Here is a 23780-nt window from a genome sequence, read left to right on the forward strand (position 1 = left end):
CTGACCACTGCAAATAATAAATTTAACAAATAAATTATACATTTAATTTATACAATTTTAATAATAGTCCTTTTTTTAATTATTTATTTCTCTTTTTAATAATCATAATTCCTCTATTCATTTCAAATAAAATGAAATGAACAGGTTAAAAGTTTTTTCCAGCTTTCTAAAAGAGGTTCAAAATGAATAGATTACTAACATGCTGTGTATGTATTAAACTTTTTGTTGTATCATTATAATTCACAAGGGATTGAGTAAATTTCAAGCGAAAAAGAAACTATTTATTTCTTTACATAGACAAAATATTGTAAACTGTAGCATAATTTTAACTAGGCAGCTAATTGGAGCCTCTTTGCAGAAGAAAACTGCACGAAGGCCGATTAAAAAAGCGTTATTATCTTAGTTAGAAAATAAATAAATTTGTAAAGGAGGCTAATTTTAATCGCAAGATATACGATAATGTCAATAAAATGCCAAAAGCTATTGATTAGGTTCTTGTATCTTTCATTATGTTCACTTAGTTAGTCACTTATTATTATGTTCACTTATTTATTTATGTTCATTTAGTCTATATGATGACTTGGTTATTGTTTCATTATGTTCATTTAGTTATTTAGTTATTTCATTATGCTCACTTAGTTATTTAGTTATTTCATTATGTTTACTTAGTCACTTATAATTATTTCATTTAGTTATTATATTCACTTAGTTATTTATTTATGTTCACTTAGTCTATATGTTGACTTAGTTATTGTTTCATTATGTTCACTTATTATTGTTCTTGTATACTGCATTATGTTCACTTAGTCACTTATTATTATTTCATTTAGTTATTATATTCACTTAGTTACTTATTTATGTTCACTTAGTCTATACGTTGACTTAGTTATTGCTTCATTATGTTCACTTATTATTGTTCTTGTATACTGCATTATGTTCACTTAGTTATTTATAAGCACTGAGTGGCAGTTTAAATAATATTGAACAGTTTTGGATGTCTCATAATAAATAAAAACATTAAAAGCTTCACAAATTTTTGTTAAACAAAAAATTAACATACAACAAGTCATTAACATGTTGATTAGGTTAACATAGCTTTGAAATATGAATCAAAAGTGACCAAGTTATTAAAAGAGGGGTCTCGTAAAGCACACTGGCTGGAACCACAAAATGACTAATTGGTTGTGTTTTCACAAAAGATCCTTGAGCAATTTAAATGAATTGAATGTTAAAATGTAAAATGTTTGCGAATATTTGAAGATGAGTATCTGTGCAAGCGTCGTTCTGGTTATCTGACTAGAAAATTACCAAGACAAAAATAGCCTAATATAATAAATAAAACTAAAAGCTAAATTTAAATTTATATAATTTTCATATGTTAACACCATATAGAATAAAAGTAGTAGATCATAATATTGCACCAAAACTTTGATTCCCTTGCTCGTTACCTCTAATTTTAATTGCCAATTCTTAAATTTGCAATTATAAAAATTGTCACATTTATGACAATACCTTATATTCTTAGCAACTGAAAGGCCTTGATTCACCTTATTATCGAATAAATATAAAAGCCTTTATAAGCAATTGTTCTATTAAGGTGTATGTACACACTTGAAACTTCGAAAATCCTTCAAAATATCGAATATTTTTTTTATTGCTTAATAATGTTTTCTGGTCCTTTAGCTTTCAAACGATACCAAAATGTTGTCAATATTGGGAATATTTCTCGAGTTATAATTATTTTTCTTGAAAGTGCTTTCATTAAAAGCCCTAGTTACGGTGTTTTTAAAACTCATTTTATGAAGAATGATATTTTCCCACTATGTTGCTTCATTCAAACAATCATATCTCAACAAGAAATGAACCAAATAAGGTTATGTACATATCAAAATAATCTGTATGAAGTAGCGGATGTTTTGTGCTTCAATCAAAGTTATATTTATAGAAATAAATTTTTAATAGCTGTTTAAAAGTTAAAATGACAGAAAAAATCTCATTTTTTCTATTCATCTTTGATGAAAAAATTGTTTAAAAAAACTATACATTTTTATAACTTATTTGAGGCAGACAACATCAAAACTAATATTAGGCATCATTTCCAACTAGAATTGTGTGTCTATACAAATTAGAATTTAAGATATCATGTTGCACAAAAAAAGGCTAATTAGCTCATTAACTATTATTTAATTAATTAATAATTAGTGCAATAAGGTTTTTTCTCACTGAAAGGAATTTAAACATATATTAATAACCTACTCTGAAAAAAATCAATTTTTAAAGTTAAATTTTTAAAAAAAATCTTCAAGTGTGTACGCACACCTTAAATCGGTTTTCCAAATTATTTAACCCTTTAAAGGGCCGTTTTTTTTTTCTAGTCATATTATGTAAAAATATTTTTAAGAAATTAGAATAAGCAAAGGGATTCATTTAGCTTATTAGATAAATTTTATTTGTTTAATTAATTAATTTGGTTCATTAATAATTGACAAACCAAAACGCATTATTTTGTGTGAGATAAGAACTGAAGCATCTAAGTTTCTGTCTTTCTAAAAAAAATTGTCAGAACCTATGCCAACCTACATTATTTCATACAAATATTGATAAATTTGGTGGGAAGCATACTTTCCATGGCCTTAGAAAGGGTTAATTATGATAAATAAAATCTTCTTACCCGATTATATTTCCATATTTTTCTCTCAACTTCAAAAATGTCTTATAGGGCTCTTTACCCAAAAAAGGCAAATACCCTACAATCGGCAATCCAATTGGTCCAGGAGGTTCCTTTCTTCCAATTATAACCCAGTTTATCGCATTCTGTATTATCTTCACAAGAATGTACGTGGCAATAACAAGCACCAACCCACCTGTTGCTGAACTTAAATCTAAATTGAAGAACTTCAGAACTTTTTCTAACTTCATAGCGGATTATTCATACAGAGAGTGAAACCAGACAGTACTTTCGATCTTCTTAAATTCAATGTTGTGACCCGATTTCGATTTTAGTATTTTATCTAATCTGTTACTGTTTCAAGATACTGATTGGAATGTTACACTTCTTTAACTTTAAAGCGTCCTTGAAACGATAAGAAGGTCCGTATCAAAAAGCGAATTCAGAAGAAATTTGATTCTTCATCTTTATATCTAATATGATAATTTAGACAGCTATTTATTTTTGTATATTTTATTAGTATTTTAATTAAAATGTATTAGTTAACAGAACAAGGGGGGGGGGAATTGATCTCCTCAAACCTTTCTTGCATACTCTGTAATAAACATGTCGCGTCAGAGAACGCCTTTCATGGCACTGGAATACAATTTTTACGAAATAATAACATTTGGCGAGAATTTAACATTTTTACTGAATTTATCTTGTTATCCTCGGCGAATTATTTACCGATTAATTCCTGGCATACGTTAATAGTATCCAAAAATCGCATTTATGTTTTAGACAGGTTTTTCTCAACTGATTGAAATAAAATCTTGACACAAAACTACACTTATAGTCACAAATTCACATACCAAATTTCATGTAATTAATTATTTGTGTTTTTGAATTATCGCGTTTCTGGAAGTACAGTTAAAAGAAAGAAAGTTTTTGAGTTATTCGCGTTATTCTGTAAGGATCAAGAATGTCAATCTCTAGTTGGATTTGGTTCAAAATTTGACAGGTGTTTACACTATAGATGTTAAATCTGTACACCGAATTTTATCTATGTAGCTCTCTCCATTTTGTAATTGTTAACCCTTTCTAAGACCGTGGAAAGTATGCTTCCCACCAAATTTATCAATCTTTGTATGAAATTATGTAAGTTGGCATAAGTTCTGACAATTTTTTTTAGAAAGACAGAAATTTAGATGCTTCAGTTCTTTATCTCACACAAAATGATGCGTCTTAGTTTGTCATTTAATTATTAATGAACCGAATTAATTCATTAATCAAATTACATTTATCTAATAAGCTAAATGAATCCCTTTTCTTATTCTAATCTCAAGCCTAAAAATATTTTAACATAATATGACTAGAATAAAATGACCCTTTAAAGGGTTAACATATATTCGGACAGACAGACCAACAGACTCCCTCTGTACCGAATTTGCTCAAAATTTGACAGAAATCTATAAATTTGGTGTAAATGCCGTATACCTGATTTCATCCGTGTTGCTCAAATCGTTTTTGATTTATCTTTGTCACAGACAGACAGACGGACATTTTCAAAAATGTGTTTTTATGAACTCAGGAAGATCTAAAATGTGGAGACTTGTCAAATTTTCCAGTTTGAATCTTTTAACAATTACTATATTTTTCTATGCTACGAATACACGAAAGTAAAAACTCACATTTTTTCAAACTGTACAATAATACATATTTATGGTATCTAATAGTAATTCATATATTAATAAAAATAATTATCATATTGGTCCATTTAACCCTATAATATTAATTTGGGTGGTTTCGGGCGATCAGATGTTTACCATTTCAAAACGTGAAACCCATTTCAAAATCTTAAGATTAATTAAAACCTTATTCAATTTTACTTAAAAATCGTGGTGTGTTTAATGCTGAGGATCCATTTTTTAAATTAAATTCTTTTAATTTTTTTTTCAAATTTTATTTAAAATGTTGCACTATTTCGTAGGCAACAATGTGTAAATTTAAGGTTTAACAGGCTCTGACATAAGCATTTCTTTAATTTTTTATAACTTTGTCTTATAGATGTATATCAAAAGAAAATATTGTAATCAGCAAAACATTCGAACTCCAGAATTTGAATAATCATACAGAATCCAAAATATGCATTTTTTACAAATTAGTCTACCAGTCTCTCGACTTCATAATTCAAAAACGCTATGAGAAAAAAAGATCAAATTTGGTATATGGTCTTTGCATTTAATATATAGATTTCTATCAAATTTTGAACGAAATCCATTCAAAGAAAGTTTGCATATTCGTCTATCCGAATGCAAATGAATGCGATAATACACAACCTAATTATCTAGATGGATAAAATTTAATAGAGTTCTTTCTAACAAATTTGAACGAAATCCATTCAAGGAAAGTTTGCATATTCGTCTATCCGAATGCAAATGAATACGATAATACACAACCTAATGATCTAGATGGATAAAATTTAATAGAGTTCTAGCATCATCTAAAAGAGTAAATGTATATCATATCTGTAGATACGAAACCAATCTGCCAAAAAATTGAGCTCCTCTGGTTTTACGTTCATGTAATCTCATGCATGTAACAGATAACTCAAAAGTGTAACTGCTAGATTAATGAATTTTGACATTGAACCGGTTGCTAAAATTGTAGTTTTACGTCAAATTTGATTTCAAACAGTGGAAGAAAAATCGTCAAAAAATACATATTCGGTTCTTTTCACTGTACTACAAAGTACTAAATTCTCATGTACCAAACACTGAAAATAAAAATCTGAGAAATAGTGACTTTCATTGAAGTCCAAATTAAAGAGGCATCGGAGAAAATACCTTTAGGATAAGTATGTAATAAAGTTTAGGAAAAACCAATCCTTATGTTTTTAGTTCACTGCTCGAATTTTGCTTTATTTAATATAAAATGTTTCAAAAAGAATTCTTTGATTATACAGATGTTTGTTAATGATCGAAGTAACTCAGAGGATGGTTCGACGACATCAACAGAAACAAAAATTGCACTTGAGAATAGTGACTCAAACTACTAGAGTGAAAACCGCAAAAAGCGCATACAGGCTCCCAGTCCATAAGGTCAATGGATAATCTTCATGCAAGTGTACAGCGAAATCTCATCAGAGGTTTTGTGTGCACGTGTGGGTATGAATCATCGGTGATTATCCCTCGGGTCGAACTTACTGTTCGAACACCTGATTGGAGCAATGTATCTTGTTTTCTGTAACACATTTTTTCTGGAAATATTACAAAGTGCGCCGGCTGCAATTCACAGTGGCATGTGATTCATGCATGATGGCACACCTGCATAATTTTCACCCGAGGAGTGTGTTCACTTCTATGTTATATACCCAAGGTAGAAGATTGAACACGTGGACCTATTGCCTGGTTTCCACTTTCGACGGATATCCGTCGTGTGACTTTTATCTATGGGGTAAATCATTCATTTACTTAATGCCTAATGGATACAGCGAAATATCTCAGAGCGCGGACTGCCGCATTAAAAGCATTCCTGGTAGCTTCGAGTGTGTTCACATTGATTCAGACTGTGCAATGACGGCAATGGCCACCACGTCCAATAACTCTCATAATAATTAACCGAATAAGTCTTTTTGTAACTATTATTTTACTTTTTGTCATATCAGCGTGACGGTGAAACGTGCGATAATGATAACACATCTAAATATAATGAGTTACTAAATGAAATAAAAATTGGCGAATCAATTCAGGGGGTTGCGAAACTTTTCTGTTGGTGTTTTCCTTAAAGAATGTACAATGAAATAATACACCGGCGTCCTGGCCTAGGTGTAGCGCGTCTTCCCCGTGATCTGGGCATCCCGCGTTCGAGTCCTGGTTTGGGCATGATTGTTCTTTACCCTGTGGTCTACCTGTGATGTGTGTGAAAGAGCCAAGCTAACCTGTAAAAAGAGGTTGTGCAAGCGAGTGTGTGAATGGCATCTTCATATGAGCTAGAAGTCAGACTTCTGCCGCCTCGGGTGCTCAGGGGCCCTTACCCTTAGAAGCTACTGCACAAATGGGGGCTCGGCTGCACAAAATCAGTGGGCTTGTCTTTGACAAGTGCCATAAGTAACAACAACAAAAGTGAAATAATATACGTCCCGGCAGTAGTCCCCCCCCCCCTCATCACACTACTTTTCTGAGATTTTAGTCGACAAAGCAGACGACCTTTGTTGAAAGCTGGGGTTATAACCTTCATATAAAATTCCGGTTTTGTCCGTTTAAAAATTGGCAAAAACAGACGAAGTTGGGGGTGGACACTTTAGTTTTCCTAATTGTTTTAACTGTATAGTCTATGAACTATTCCAACGTTCTTCGTATTAATGTTTATTTTTATTTGTTCCGTCTCTTTTCCATTCTTTTTTAAGCTAAGAATATGTTATTTAACATTGAATCTCATCAGATCGTTTTCCACCCAATGAATTAATGATAATAATAAATCGAAATAAGAACAATGCCGATTGCTGATAATCAAAATTCACACCTATTTCTTTTCTTTTTGTGTGTTTTATTGCTATCTTTTAAAAAAACTAATTTAATATCAGAAAAAAAGAAACTTGAAGAGTTATCAGAACAAACTGATAAGTTTAAAAGATTCTGATAAGCATGACTATTTCCTTAGTTATCACTAGTGAACAGTAATCAGACTTGTTCCATTCTTCTATTTTCCTAAATTCTATACAAAAAAAATGCTGATTTTTTAATGTGTTGCATCGCTAGTAGTTATTTACAATAAACTGTGGCAGAATGTTGTGAAGAAAGTGTGCTAGATTTTTCACTGTAGTATTTAGTGTACACGTGAAAATGTCTTCATCAACATTCCATCTCAATTCACACAAAGCTGTTTTGTACCTAATTTCTGTTTTATCAAAGCTATAATTATTTCTAATCCTTGAAGAAATTAAAATCGGACGGAATACATAAAAAAAAATATCGGATAAAAATAATTGCAACGAAAATCGATGAACCGAAAGATGATATGTTGTTGTTGTTTCTTATGGCACTTGCCACGGACAAGCCCGCTGTTCGATGACAGCGATTTTAAGCCGGTGGGGGGAGCGTCTGTTGCTTTTTAGTAGCGCCGACTAGGGCCAAGAGTACGACTTTGCAACTCACGCATCACTCATTCGCTTGCACAACCCCTTTTTACAGGAGAACACATTCATACACCTCACAGATAGAAAAACCATGCCCAAACCGAGACTCGAACTCAGGACACCCAGATCACGGGAAAGACGCGCTACCTCTATGCCAGGACGCCTCAAGATGATATATATATGAATGACTATATGTGCATTTTAATATTTCTATGAAACTATTAAGATAAGGAACTCCAACTCTAATCTTGGTCCAAGACCTAATTTCAAAAAATTAGAAAAATGGGAAAATGGTAGACGACTATGTGAATTTGAATGAAAATTCGTATTTTTTTCTTGTAGTTTTAAAAGATAATACGTTTCTGTCTCATGGAAACACTTATTTTGACTCTGTCAATTAGAAACCAAGTTATTAACCAACTACACGCATGTAAGTGATGCTTATTTATAAGTGTTATGTGAAAACCGAAATCAGTCAAAACCATAATTAATAGTTAAAATGCGTTTTAACTAACAGCACAGGGGAGAACTCGAATTAACTAGGGAAAACTCGTTCTGACTGACACGATAACGAAGTTTTCCCTAGTTAATAGGAGGATACGGTTAGGAGATATGATTAGGTAGATACGGTTTTCTCCAATTATTATTTCCGGTTTTGTCCAGCTAAAATCGCATGAATCTAGAATTGTTGCTTGTGAAATTTTCAAAGCAAGTGCGGCCGTCTAGTTTTATTCTGCTGGAACATGTTTGTTCTGGTTGATTTGTTTACGATGAGTGAAGGAAGTATTAATGCTTTTTGCGATAAGAATTTGAAAAATAGATTTCTTGAACAATTACAAAATGGTTCTCTTTGAAATTCTAGGTGTCACAGTAGTTTGCCTTGTCGAAATAAGTTATTTATAATAATGGTACTGTGTTAAACAAAAATCAAAATAAAATATTTTTTTTCTTCAATGATAGGTTCTTTCTTGAAATACTGTTTTACTAAATATAATTTAATACAATAATTTTGGATGGATACCTGTCAGTTATAAAACACTCTTTCCCTAGTTCATCTGGGTTCTTCCTAGCGCTGTTAGTTAAAACGCGTTCCACCAAGTTAATTCAGGTTTTCGCGAGGGCCGTAGTGATCTAGTGGCAATATCTCGACTTCGGAACGGGAGGGTTTCAAATTCGAAGCCCGATTCCCCCGAAGAACTCTCGTGTAATCGGGTGTGGTGGACATTAAATCCATCGGGACCTCCGTCCTTCCTCTGGAGTGGTGTGAAAGTGTAGAGATGGTAGTACCATTTCAGTTGGCGTCCTCGCCTTCTGACCGCGGTTCAAAATTAAGAGGTCTGTCTCAAAATAGTCCTGTCCTAATGTTGCTTTAAAAGAGACGATAATATAACAAACTAAACTCTAGTTTTTCTCTGTAACATAAGCATTTAAAATGTTTAAATGCATTTTTTGAAGAATTTTTTGGTGGGCGTTGTTGGTATCACTGGTCCAATAGAGAAATGATTTTAAGAAAATTTTTACAAACTTCATCGCAATTCTGAGAAGGGGGGGGGCTATTTTTTCTGAGAATATCCAAGAAGTGACCTTTAACCTGTCATTCTTAAGATCCTTCGAGTTCAAGTGCCTCAGAAAACTTGAACGAGTTTTTCTGTCAGTGATAAGGAAAACTTGCTACCTACATGTGAAATTGCCATGACAACCATGTTCATAAGCAGTAGAAGTACAAAAGGGGGCAAAATGTATCTGATGGCTACTAGGCAAATGTATGCTCTGGCATCATTTGATTGTTCTCAAAAATCCTCACTCTCCTCCGAAGTCCATCAAGGAAAGCGCCTGTAACGATAAAAAGTAGGGTCATCAAATCACACTTAACAAAAGTGGAAGGAATTTCACTGTGACACCCAGGCGTCTCGGACACCCGCCGAAGTTTCGTTGAAGGGACTTTCGAAGCCTTTCAGTATTAATAGAGTTAATGTCATAATACTAATGAATTTTTAACACAAATGTTGTCAACAATCTTTTAACAGGTCATGTCTCCAAATTCAGCAAATAATTGTTGCGTATTTAATTCACTGAAACTGGTGATACACAATACATCAAATCTTATCTCACACGTTTGATTTAATGATTGCTTCAAATGAGTCGTCTGTTGTACAGACAAATATTCTTTCTATACGATGCGTGGTGCTTGATTCAAATAAACTTAATCGTCTACTCAAACCGCCGAATTTTTGAGAATTTGAATCTTATTCCAAATAGCTAATTAAAAAATAAAACGTAAAAATTATGATTATTTATAAATTTAATAGTGACAAAATGACAAAGCCTTATATCCACGAAAGCAATTGGCTTGCTAAGAAGCTCGGAACTTCCTTTGGTTTGGGTGTAAAAGACCGGAAGCAGCCGGAACAACACCCAACTCCTATGTTCAACGCTTGACTTTGGATCGCCACATGGTACTATAAACTACTACTAGTATCTAATATTTAAAAATATTCTTTGCACCCAGTAGCAACGGTTCTCATTATTTTGGACCATTCGAAGATTCAATTTCTCTTTAAAAATGATGTAAGTTTATTATCCCGAGACTCCTCTATGATTCATCTCTTATATTCGATGGAATCGCTCTTTCTTTTTGTATTCATCATATCTGAAGGTATAAACATTTCCTTTAAATATATTGAATATTAAAATTTTGATTAAAAACATTTATTTCTGTCATTATTCAAAATTGCAAGTGTGTTATATCTGCATTTAAATATAATTAAACTAAAGATGTTAATATAATTAAACTAAATAAAGTCAACTGCGCTTCTATTGGCTAAAAAAATCAAACATTATAACATTCATTTGTAGCTAGATGATATTATTAATATCGGATATTGCTTTTAAGCAACACATCCAATTTTGGTTTCTGTTGCTTTTATATTGCTTGACATTGATTTTAAGCAACACATCCAATTTTGATTTCTGAAATATTATGAGAATAATCTTGAAGCTCATAATGCCTCTTTTTACAAAAATGTCCCATACTGAAAATGTTATTGAACATTATAATATTCCTTTGTAGCTAGATGATGTTTCTCATATTGGATATTGCTTTTAAGCAACACTTCCAATTTTGGTTTCTGTTACTTTTATGTTGCTTGACATTGCTTTTAAGCAACACATCCAATTTTGGTTTCTATAAATATTATGAGAATAAGATTGAATCTCTTAATGCCTCTTTTTTTCCAATAGATCATATGCTGAAAATATTATTATTAAAGTTATTATGAATCCAAAAATGTGTTTTACGGACTCGTAGAAAATTGAAATGTTAGGATTTGTCAAAATCTAGAGATCAAATTTTTCGACAATTACAACGCATTTCCTTTTGTTCGTATCCGAAAAAGTAAAATGAACTTTTCTGGTTCTTAAAAAAAGCAAGGAATCATGGAAAGTCAAGACACAGGGATTCAATTACTTCTTCGTATATGAAATGATACAAATCGTCAAAAATTTCAAATTCGAGTTTTTGACGAATCTTTACGTTTTAGATCTTCTTGAGTCATCGGAAAGCACCATTTATGTCTGTCTGTCTGGGAACTCAGATGAAAATACGCTTCGAGAAACATGGATGAAATCTGTTAAGCGATCATAACATCAAATTTATAGATTTCTATATAAATAAAAAGAAAATCTGGCTGTCCCGATATAAAACAACACAATTACTACAAAACTCTAAGAATTGCCTCAATATGATTTTGTCACAGATTTAACATCTAAAGAATACATATTTTCGAATTTTAAACCAGTTGCGTCATGCTGACCATCTGTATATCTTCACGTTCGCATACATGTAAGTGTGATGACTAAAATGTACAACCATTTGGCACACAGTTTCTGAAGTTTAAATCTTATCAAATTTTAAAAAATCTGCCAAAGGTTGACTGTCTATCAGTCTGTTCATTCATATACATGTAAATACTATAATTCAAACACTTATTGCATCTTAATTGACTGAAATTTCGTACGTGATCTTTTACAAAAATTGTAATTCTGTGCCAAATTTTGGTTTCATTCTGCAGAAATATAGGTCGGCCAAAATATATCAAGGTATCAAAATATATCAAGGAAGGTTTTCAAGTATACGCGGTAAAAGGCTAGTGCAAACTGTGCGCCCTATTTTGTTCAGAAATGGGTACTTCCACTTTAGGATCTATTTGATAATTCCACAGTGTTATCTATAATTTATGCTGTTATCACTGGCTTTAACAACAAATTTTAAAATGTAAAAGTGAAATTCAGCAGTTTTTGAGCCATCTTACCACCTTAAAGATAAGATTAAAAGATATATTACAATCATTTTATAAAAAGCATGACCCACTTTCATTGAGAATATACAGCAGGTAATTCCATCATTTTTTTTTTTCAGTCCACGAATCAAATAGACGATGAATTTCGAAAAAATCTTGAATTCTTTCAGTTTGGATTTAAGTTTTGGAACTGGCGGATTGTCGCTTGTTGTTGCTATTCTCATACTAATTAATCTATTCCAGGGATTATTGAAATGGTTTACTATCAACCTGAAAAAACCACCTGGTCCAGCTGGACTTCCTGTTGTGGGGTATTTGCCTTTCTTAGGTAAAGATCCCCATAAGACATTCTGGAATTTGAGAGAAAAATATGGAAATATAATAGGGTAAGAAATGAAGTGATTTTTTTCAAAATTATAAAAATTTCAATGCAACAATGCGTTTAAAAAAATACAGAGATATATAGATATTGCGAATTTTATTTATTTTTATAAAATTGAAAGCATTAAAAGAAAAATATTACTAATTTTCTTAACTTTATTTGCATAATGGGATTTTATATTTTATCTATTTCATTAATATTTCAATTCCCAAACTTTTTACATATGTACCTATTGCGTTTTAACTTTTAAAATCTTTTTTGTTATTTCAATATTTTTAACTTTTAATTCACAGAAAAATTTCAAATTTTATTAAAACTGCGAAAAATAGTTTTAAGTTTTAAAAAATTATTTTTAATTTTTAACTTAAATGATAATTTTATCATTTATTGGTAGGTAACATTTTAAGAGTGTTATGAGATGCAATGAGATGCAGTTTACGATACGGTGGCGTATTTATTTTATATCATCCCAAATTGAGCAAAAGTTATTAAATTTATATTAAGTATAATTTTCATTTATTATTGTAACACAACAAAATTAATCATTTGTATAAGATTTAATTTATAAATTTATAGTTGAAGATATCCAGCTCATCTTTTCAAGATGACTCCTTTTCCCCTTCTGAAACACAGAAATAGTAAAGAAAAAGATTATATAAGTATCCAAGTTGTATTTATATTATATAACAATATTTAGTGCTGATTTCATGGCTACAAAAATTTTATTGTTTTTATTGGCCAGTGCCCTAAAGTGAAAAGACACTGATCCCCACATTAGCAATATACTGATAGCATCTTATATGAAATCAAAGAACTTATAATAATGCAGTATTTTAATCAAACTATTAAAATTATTTGGGAATAAAGAATATTAACCCATTGAGGCACAGAGCTTAAAACTACTGCATTTCTGGTGGAAATTGATTCAATTAAATCAAATACACAATAAGGAAATTAAAATGACAATTTATTAATTTTTCCTTACATTTGCATAAACGTTAGGGGGCGACTTCATTTGAAACTACTATGGTAAACCTTAGAGACATATGGCTGATAAAAATAAAAGGCTGGCTGGACTATGCCTCAAAGGGTTAAAAAAGCTGTATTACCCGTGAGATTTGTATAAAATGCTACAGGATACTAGTTGATGTCTCCTCAAAAAACTTTACACTTAATAAATATATTATTCCTCGATTCCTCCGGTTGAAAATTGAGGAAATTTGAGGAAAATCGTGAATGTCATAGATTTTTATTTTCAGAATGCTGTACCTAAGCGTTTTGTGCATTGTAAATATCCATCATTAAAGAAAACCAGATATATATTTTGGACATCTTTTTTATCTACCGGTTAAACCAAAATTTGACACAAAACTACCTTCTTAATAAAATCAGACCACATGTAAAATTCAATTTATTTAAGTAGTTTTTCAATTATCACATTTTCGAATGATGTAATCAATAATATGATGATTTCAATGTAAATTGATAGGCAGTTCAACCCTATGAACTATTTCGTTTAAAATGTAATAATGATCCCTCAGATGTTAAAAATGCGTGCATAATTTCCTTTATCTGAGTCATTCTGAATTATCGTGTTTATGTGCAAATGTAATCAATAATATGATGATTTCAATGTAAATTGATAGGCAGTTCAACCCTATGAACTATTTCGTTTAAAATGTAATAATGATCCCTCAGATGTTAAAAATGCGTGCATAATTTCCTTTATCTGAGTCATTCTGAATTATCGTGTTTATGTGCAAATGTAATCAATAATATGATGATTTCAATGTAAATTGATAGGCAGTTCAACCCTATGAACTATTTCGTTTAAAATGTAATAATGATCCCTCAGATGTTAAAAATGCGTGCATAATTTCCTTTATCTGAGTCATTCTGAATTATCGTGTTTATGTGCAAATGTAATCAATAATATGATGATTTCAATGTAAATTGATAGGCAGTTCAACCCTATGAACTATTTCGTTTAAAATGTAATAATGATCCCTCAGATGTTAAAAATGCGTGCATAATTTCCTTTATCTGAGTCATTCTGAATTATCGTGTTTATGTGCAAATGTAATCAATAATATGATGATTTCAATGTAAATTGATAGGCAGTTCAACCCTATGAACTATTTCGTTTAAAATGTAATAATGATCCCTCAGATGTTAAAAATGCGTGCATAATTTCCTTTATCTGAGTCATTCTGAATTATCGTGTTTATGTGCAAATGTAATCAATAATATGATGATTTCAATGTAAATTGATAGGCAGTTCAACCCTATGAACTATTTCGTTTAAAATGTAATAATGATCCCTCAGATGTTAAAAATGCGTGCATAATTTCCTTTATCTGAGTCATTCTGAATTATCGTGTTTATGTGCAAATGTAATCAATAATATGATGATTTCAATGTAAATTGATAGGCAGTTCAACCCTATGAACTATTTCGTTTAAAATGTAATAATGATCCCTCAGATGTTAAAAATGCGTGCATAATTTCCTTTATCTGAGTCATTCTGAATTATCGTGTTTATGTGCAAATGTAATCAATAATATGATGATTTCAATGTAAATTGATAGGCAGTTCAACCCTATGAACTATTTCGTTTAAAATGTAATAATGATCCCACAGATGTTAAAAATGCGTGCATAATTTCCTTTATCTGAGTCATTCTGAATTATCGTGTTTATGTGCAAATGTAATCAATAATATGATGATTTCAATGTAAATTGATAGGCAGTTCAACCCTATGAACTATTTCGTTTAAAATGTAATAATGATCCCTCAGATGTTAAAAATGCGTGCATAATTTCCTTTATCTGAGTCATTCTGAATTATCGTGTTTATGTGCAAATGTAATCAATAATATGATGATTTCAATGTAAATTGATAGGCAGTTCAACCCTATGAACTATTTCGTTTAAAATGTAATAATGATCCCTCAGATGTTAAAAATGCGTGCATAATTTCCTTTATCTGAGTCATTCTGAATTATCGTGTTTATGTGCATCTAACTTCAGCCAAACCTTCCCAGATTTGGCGTGAAATGTTCTTCTAATCTATATTTTAGGTACTAAATCTATGACACAAATTTAATTCATTTGGTTTTTTTCGTTGTGATCATCTTATTGAGTTGTACAAACAGACAAATTAACAGTGCATGGATTTCGTTTATAATCTTATAAAAATCTCTAAATCTGGCATAATGCCATATGTTTCGAATATTTGTTTTGTTTTGTCTTCGCAGACAGAAAAAAATTCCTAAAATTGTGTTTTTAAGGCTCGGGATGGTCTGAAAGAAGGAAATTCAAGAAAATCTCCGGTTCGAACTTTGAGCGATCGCAATACTTACACTTCATGTACTTAGTAAAAAATATAAAATTCTCTGTTTATTTCAACTAAGTGAATAATCTCACGAAGACTTAGTTGCTTATATATATATATATATATAACGAAATTCTAAAATTTAAAAATAAGCATACTTGTATATGATAGTAAAATCCACAATTAAATGAATATATAATATCATTAAAAGTCTACAATGTTTACCTTGCATGTTTTAATTAAGAAATTTCTATTTAATTCTTTAAATGACATTTAAATTGGAATCCATTTATGAATCACAAATTATTGCCTACGCTCCAGCTTTTTTCATTTTCTTATATTTAATTTTTAAAAAAAGAATATAGAAAATTTCCACGAATATCAGTAAAACTATTTCTAACTTTAAGGAAACTCGTTCATTTATTTTATTTAAAGAGTGTGTTTGTTTGTAACATCCACAATCCAAGATTCATTCTATTGCGACTAAAACTAGGAATGATGGTTTGAGTATTACTATCTAATAAAAACGTTCTGTTTTAGGCCACTTCATTGACCATTTCAGAGAAAATGCACAATAAGCGCTTAATTCCCCCAAGCCTGATTGGCAAAAAATTGTGGAATTGTTTATTGTCCTAATATAGTGCTATTCAAAACTTCATAATTCAGTAAGATTTAGTCGCATAAGATATAATTTTTTTTTATTTAGAAGTTGAAGTGTCAAGAATATTTCATTGAATATGTTTTCTTAAGCCCAAGAACTGTAGGAATTTTAGACTTGATATCTTTTTCAGAAGTGCATTTATAGACTAAAACACGATGTCATTTAAATCCTTTTAAAAGTAAAACTGTAAATTGAATTTTATGATGAATCAAAGAAAATTTTACTTAATATTCTTTCAGATACTACCTAAATTATAAAAAAAATGTTCTATGGCGTAGAGAAGACTTCAATACTGAATGATTCTGTTTTTTGTACTCAAATTTTTAAGGAAACGTGTTTGATTTTCAGCTTAAAAATTTTTATATTAATTGATACTTTTCGCTTCAATTAAGGTTTCAGATTTTATGGTAACTAATAGAAAATTAGATAAATTCCTGATACTATGAACATAATGATATAAGGTGTAATGTCTTGATCTAGATTGATCAAATAATGAAGCAGAATTTCCAGACAATTCTTGATTTTACAGCCCTATATATACAAAAGAACAATTTGTTCTAATCTTCGTTAAATAAATAGTTATTTACACCTGTAGTAGGAGACACAACAGTCAAAGTCGAAGGCTTTCTTGAAACTCCGTTGGTTCTCGGACTCCGAACTCGTGGGCGTAGTCCAACAGTCTCCTGCAATTCGTTTCTTCTCTTCTCCTAAAAAAAAAATATCCGCACTTTATTTCGGCGACAATCTCCGCCTCTTAATTTACATTGGTCATTTGAGCTCTTTCGGCCAATCGGGGTTCAGCAATATGCTTTCTCAGCGGCGCCAGTCGGTCGTGGGAAGGTCCTTTGTGTGACGCACCTTTCACAACTGACTATTCTGGAACACGGAGTTATCATAGTCCTTTCACAATGAGAAACATTTGGCATGCAGATGTTTGGACACCCCTTTCTCTTTGAAGGCACGATCAATACCTCTTGGACAAGGAATTCCACGTGTGGTCTTTCACTGTAGTCGCTAATGAACAGATGCGAGACCACCCAGGTGAAAAGATCCATCATCTGGCTATCTCGAGGAGTTTAGTATTTAACAGCGTCGACACAGCTGGCTATAAATGTCTTATCTGTACTGGGAAACGGGGAATGTTACAAAAGCTTCTGTAATAGTATGAGCTATATGACTATCAAATTTTGAAGCTTATAAATATTTTGCTGAATGAGCTATTAAGAGACTAAGTTTCATAAAATATTAAACTGAAAATTTTAATGAGCATAGATCCCGGAGAACCAAGTGGTTTCCAAAGGCGGCTAGTAAATGATTATCCATGAATATCCTTCTTTTGACCTCTTCTCTCTGAATCCAAAATTCAAAATAGACCTAAAATTTTGCTGACAAGATCTGGCATATAATTTCATTTTTTAATTAGTTATTTTGTGAGTAATTTTGTTTTTATAAAATAAAAATAAGTTCCAATCATAGCAAGAAATCAGTTGATGATGTTGTGTTACGATAAACTAAATAATGTTATGCTATCATGACTCCTTTTAGAATAAAATTATTTTATTTTTATCACCAATTATTTCTAGGGTTCAACTTGGTCCCAAATACACCGTTGTGCTGAATGATTACAACTCGATGAAAGAAGTCCTTTGTCACCCTGCTGCTTTAAACAGAGCTCCTGATCTTTTCGGAGGATTAGAAGCTGATGGTAATGTCCTCTTTGTTTGCTCAATCAGAAGAAATGTCGTGACCAAAAATGGTGGCGATAATCAAAAATCGCAGAGGTTATTTCTATTATTAATCACAAAGGTAAATGCTATCTATCTCTGTTTTATGACACTCTATAGGTAAGAATTTTGAAGGTAAGAATGTGCACCATAGAATGATTTTTTTCTTCAAAGATTAATTAAATAAAAATGAAATGAAATACTTGCATCTGTTGGAGATAATTTTCGAAATTATCCCACAAAATTCTTTTTCACATCATCTTAACCCTTTAAAGGGCCATTTTTTTCTAGTCATATTATGTTAAAATATTTTTAGGCTTGAAACTAGAATAAGAAAAGGAATTCATTTAGTTGGCTAGATATATTTAATTTGATTCATTAATAATTAAGTAACAAATCAAGGCACATCATTTTGTGTGAGATAAAGAGCTGAAGCATCTAAGTTTATGACTTAACTAAAAAAATGTGTCAGAACTTATTCCAACCTACATAATTTCATACAAAGATTGATAAATTGGGTGGGAAGTATACTTCCCACGGCCCTAGAAAGGGTTAAAATGCAAAAAAGTTTCTTCTTAAAAGCATTAACGTAGGTGAAGTACAATTTTTATTTCCTAATTTTAACAAATTTTTAAAAATTATTTTTATGCACGATTTGAAGTAATATTTTTATTTTAAAACGAAATACAAGCCGAATTTATTGTTAAAATATATGACCATTTTAACAGTGAGTTTGGTTGTGTTTAAAAAAAAAACCGGAAATATCGAAAAATTTTCAATAAATATTTTTAATCGGTAAAAAGGTTTTTTATAAAAATCATTTATAACGCTTTTTTTCCAATTCTTATTTTTTGAAAAACCACGTTGATATTTGAATAATTTATAGTATTTTAATGCTTTTTCCATTTTTAAATGCTATTTTCCCGAATTCTCAGTTTCGTCTTACAAATTTAATTTAGAAAGAATATTTTCTTACAGTAAATCCTTTCTAATGAAAAAGCAATAAAATAAATCTGAGAGTGTTTTTAATTTTACATTGTTACTCCCTGAATATATTCTGTAATTCTTGAGTTGCATGATAAATCACTTGTTCATCAAAAAATATTTTATAGTTGCGTTAATGTTCCATAATATGAAAAAAGTTTTAAATTATAATCAATCGAATACCGTATTATTTATCAATCGGACCTCTTAATAGATTGAAGAAATCATAAAAATTTGGAGAAATACAACTTATTTCCTAATTCAGAGATTCCATAATATATTTCTTATTGTCATACTTTTGAATAATAAAACATTTGATAAACTTCTAGACTTGGAAAATCTTTGCCTTGTACCTCTTTTTAGCAAAAAATAAATAAATAAAACATATTTCTTCCTATTTTAAAAACGCTGGTTTTTAATTGATGCTTCTTTGACTCAAATATGCTCAATTTTTTTCAAACTATTTTAATAAAAAAAAATTAAATATTTTACAGCATTTTATATTATTTATCATTGCAAGTCGTGTTGACCATATCTTAATATCTTTATCTGATTTCTTATGTTTTCTAATTACTAGTTGTTTCTGAATTTGGAAATCTACGCTTCAATGACATTTTTACAAAATTCTAGCAGCTCTAATAAATCTTTCAAAAAGAATTTAATAACTACCATATCTTGCCATAAAGTCCTATTTAAAAACCATTAATTATTTTCTGGACACTTTATTTGTATGAAATAGTTTGGTCTGTGAAATGTCTCTGATAAATACAGTTTGGGAGACTTGCTAACATTGTATATGATATTTCATTTTAAGTGGTTTATATCGGGAGTATGATATTGCAGATTTAAGAAAATAACAAAAGGCACAGTAACAAATTTTAAATTCCTTGCATTTTATGCATGAAATTTCTGCAATGAATTACTCTTGTCATTACAGGAATAGTAACAGCTAATGGCGAAAAGTGGCAGGAACAGAGAAAATATATTACATCAACAGCTCGAGATCTAGGCCTTGGAAAAGGTCGGTGGGAAGATCTTATCATGGTAAGAATTCAATACATAAAGTTAAAATAGTTTATCGAGAAAAGATCCACTTTTTTTAATACGATTTTCTTAAATCATCAATAAAATTAAAACAACTTTAATAAAATTCAGTAATATTTATATTAATCAAATAATATAAAAGTTTGTTAATATGAATGCGTTTTACTTCGTATGGTGAGTTTATATAAAATTCTCACCAAAAATTCATTTAATGACACTTCATTGGAAAGGAAAATAATTAATGCTAATCATTTCCGAGGAGAGAGACCTTGAAGCTATTAAAAAATTTTTATTAAACTAATGATGTGTGCAAAAAAGATAATAGATATAATAAAGTTTATTATTATGAAAATGCATACATCCCCCGGATGTTTTATTGCATTAACAGACGAAAGAGACAATACTGCTAGCGGTCACTGTTTCCGTTATATTCTAACTAATATTCAAAAATCAATCTGAATAAAAAAAATCCTCTCGACAAGCTGGGAAGTAAAGGTAGATTTCTTTACATCTAAAGTACTATCAGGCAATATAAATTGTTGATGTTAGAAACAGTCAAAATTAGGTCGTGAAAATCTCTTTTTCAGTCTCCTAACTTCTAAGACATTGCAGTTACCGAAGAGCTTTAACCCCTTAACTGTTTTATTTTCTTTATATCTAATAAGTTGACACCTTCTATTTTGGGAATATTTTCTTATTTTGATTCAAATAGAAATCCATTGAACACTTGACTTATCTATGTATTCGAAGTAATTTTAATACTGAATTATAATCGTTATGAATGGTTTATATTTTGCTTACAACTATGGAAGTACGATAAATCGATACACGTATGGCTCTCGAGCAAAACAGTTAAGCGGTTAAACACAAAAGTTATTCGTCTTAGTTAGGCGCTAATTTGGCTAATTGCATTTATTTTCTATCTTCAATATTAAGAAGTTATAGCAAAATGAACACTTCAACCCACGGCCATTTTCATCCTCTTTGAGCTAGATGGACCATTTTACGAATTCGTCCGAGATTTCTACATTTCTAACAAAATCTCCAAGCCAGTTAAAATCCAAACAAAATTGCATGTTATCCTATTCAGAAGATTAAATGGGTAAAGCGTTATGTGCATATTGCGAGTGTGCGTATATGTGCGAACTTTTAAACAAAAGGACCATGATGAGTGAAGAACTGAAGTAATTTTCCTGAAGTTTGGTCACGAGAACCATTGTAATAGATAGTATTCCTACAGGACTCTACCTAAAAAGTATTGGGAGCATTGTTTCTTTCAATTTTCTTAAACCCATTTCCGCCTATTTTAGAGATATTTAATTCATTTTATCTAAACATTGGCGTTACTACATAACAAACTGGCAAACTGTTAGGAATCCATGATTTTAAATCTCCCTCCCCCGCTCTTTGACACCAGATGTTGAATTTATACAAATATACCCCCGTCGTATTCTTCAGGAATGAAAAAAGGCACACATTCTAAATATGATAAGGCTGTAACAGCGCCCAAATTTTCAAACCTTAGAAGTCAATTGCCCTAAAGCAGTTTTATAGGATGGATATCCTCTTATATCTTTTCAGTGTTATGTAAAAAGAAAATGATTTAAGTAGAAATCAAATTTGCATAATATGATCTTAAGTGTCTAGCTATTTTAATCGTAATTATAAAATTACATTCGTTAAGCTAGCTTGAATTGAGCAGTGTCTCTTGTTGCATAAAAGCAAAATTTCTATCTTTTATTAACGCCTTAGAAGACGCACCCGAGTACGCTTTACAGGGCCATCCAATAGTTACCAAATGTTAACTTTTGGCATGAATTCAGCATTTTTACTGAACTCTATACTATGTATAGGAGAAAGTAAAAATAGTATAAAGGTTCCCAGTAACCCAGCCTTATTTTATACTATATGCTATAAGATACTTTCTGATGTCATTTCGGTGTCTTTTATTGTGATTGCGTCGATTAACAAAAAACAATATTCTATTTTCAGGAGGAAATAAATATATTCATAGAGAAACTCAAAGAATTGAAAGGAGAACCTACTGATATTTCTTCCATTTTGAGCTGCTCTCTCAATTCGAATATCATTGCTATGTTAGCAGGCCGACGACTGTCAGATGCAGAAGAAATTAAGCTGTGCACTGAGTTCACAGAACTTGCGCTGTTACTCACTAGGCCTTCGTCTGCCACCTCTGTTATGCCCGGATTGAGAAAGTTCTGCAAGTTTTTCAAGATAGCTGGCTATGACAGATATTCAAAAATCAATCGAAAATTTGCAGAATTTATGATGTAAATATCTCAATATATATTTGAATGCTCCTATCTAATTTTATATTGGCCGTATATTTTATGACAAACTGGGTCGGTCGCCGGGAATATAGGTTGTATTTCATTTCCTCTGGTTGAAATATATTTAAATGTGAACATATCGTCGAGGATGCCTAAAATGCCAAGTTATCAAAGTCAAAAATCAAGATGGCTGATAAGGTAAACAATATTGTGCATAAGGCTTCTCGCAGAGCTAATCCGTTTACTCGTCAAAGTTGTAATATCGAAGGCAAACACAAAAGGGCATATTAAAAGGAACGTCTGAAATTTCTATTAAATCTCTTATATATAACTTGATATACATGATTCAAGTATTTTTATCATAACTTCAAGTATCTTTAAGCTTAAAATTTTATGTCATTTTAATACTAGAACTACCAAGGCCGTCATTTTGACAGTTTTTAAATTTCATGCTGGACACAAATTAACGTGGACGCAAAATCAGGCCGAATTTGTTAATCACGTTTTTCCCAGCACTTTGACCTCGCCCGGGAACATCAACACGCGGTTTGATAAGATTTCAAGCGAGCGTTATTCTTGCATCAGTTTGAAAAAAATTTTAACAAAAAATTGACAGTCAAAATACGGACAAAATTTTTTACGATGAGTTCAAGTCATGCCGTATCAATTTTAAAACGAAATCGTCGAAAAAAGAGAAGACAGGTCAAATCAAAAGGCTCAAGAATCGTTCATAAGAAGATCCAGCCTTAATGAACGAGATAGATTTAAACGTTTATGTATACAGAGCGAAGTTTCCGAACTACAGGAGCATAGTTGTGGGACTATACAGGAGCATAGTTGTGGGACTATACAGGAGCATAGTTGTGGGACTATACAGGAGCATAGTTGTGGGACTATACAGGAGCATAGTTGTGGGACTATACAGGAGCATAGTTGTGGGAGCATGTCAGGACTAAACATTTTTCATGGAAATCTGGATGTAAATAGTTATTTAAATGAAAGGTTATTTGTGTTTACAAAGAACTTTGATGCAGGTGAATTTTGCGGGTGTACTTTTTGCTTTACATTTTTTTTTATTTCTTTCATTGTTTTATCCTATTTTGGAATAAATTAAATTTAAATATATCTGTTGCTAGACTAAAGTGGTTTAGTAGATGGTGAGCGAGCGAAGCGATCCGAGAGGAACTGCATTAGCAGTTCCTGGGGGTTGGCGAGCATAAGTGAGCAGGGGGGCGGAGCTTCCTAGTTTTTATTTCATTTATGTATTGTTCAAGAACTT

At 31.0% G+C, this 23780-nt stretch overlaps 1 protein-coding gene across 4 annotated transcripts in view; it reads left to right on the forward strand.

The window, feature by feature from the left end:
* The first annotated feature begins 167 nt into the window (after positions 1–167).
* The window catches only part of LOC129971177 (cytochrome P450 18a1-like), a 35003-nt gene continuing 11390 nt past the window's right edge, over positions 168–23780 (forward strand). For 3 of the 4 annotated variants that reach the window (XM_056084711.1, XM_056084713.1, XM_056084714.1), the window contains exons 1-4: positions 12182–12468; positions 18042–18163; positions 20104–20210; positions 22203–22501. In XM_056084711.1, the coding sequence (XP_055940686.1) occupies positions 12221–12468; positions 18042–18163; positions 20104–20210; positions 22203–22501 (776 nt within the window). In that variant the 5' untranslated portion in view covers positions 12182–12220. Of the gene's footprint in view, positions 207–12181; positions 12469–18041; positions 18164–20103; positions 20211–22202; positions 22502–23780 lie in introns of those variants that run through there. The other variant, XM_056084712.1, reaches the window with a different exon arrangement.

The sequence above is a fragment of the Argiope bruennichi genome, chromosome 6, assembly GCF_947563725.1.
Source record: "Argiope bruennichi chromosome 6, qqArgBrue1.1, whole genome shotgun sequence".
Classification (NCBI taxonomy): Eukaryota; Metazoa; Arthropoda; class Arachnida; order Araneae; family Araneidae; genus Argiope; species Argiope bruennichi.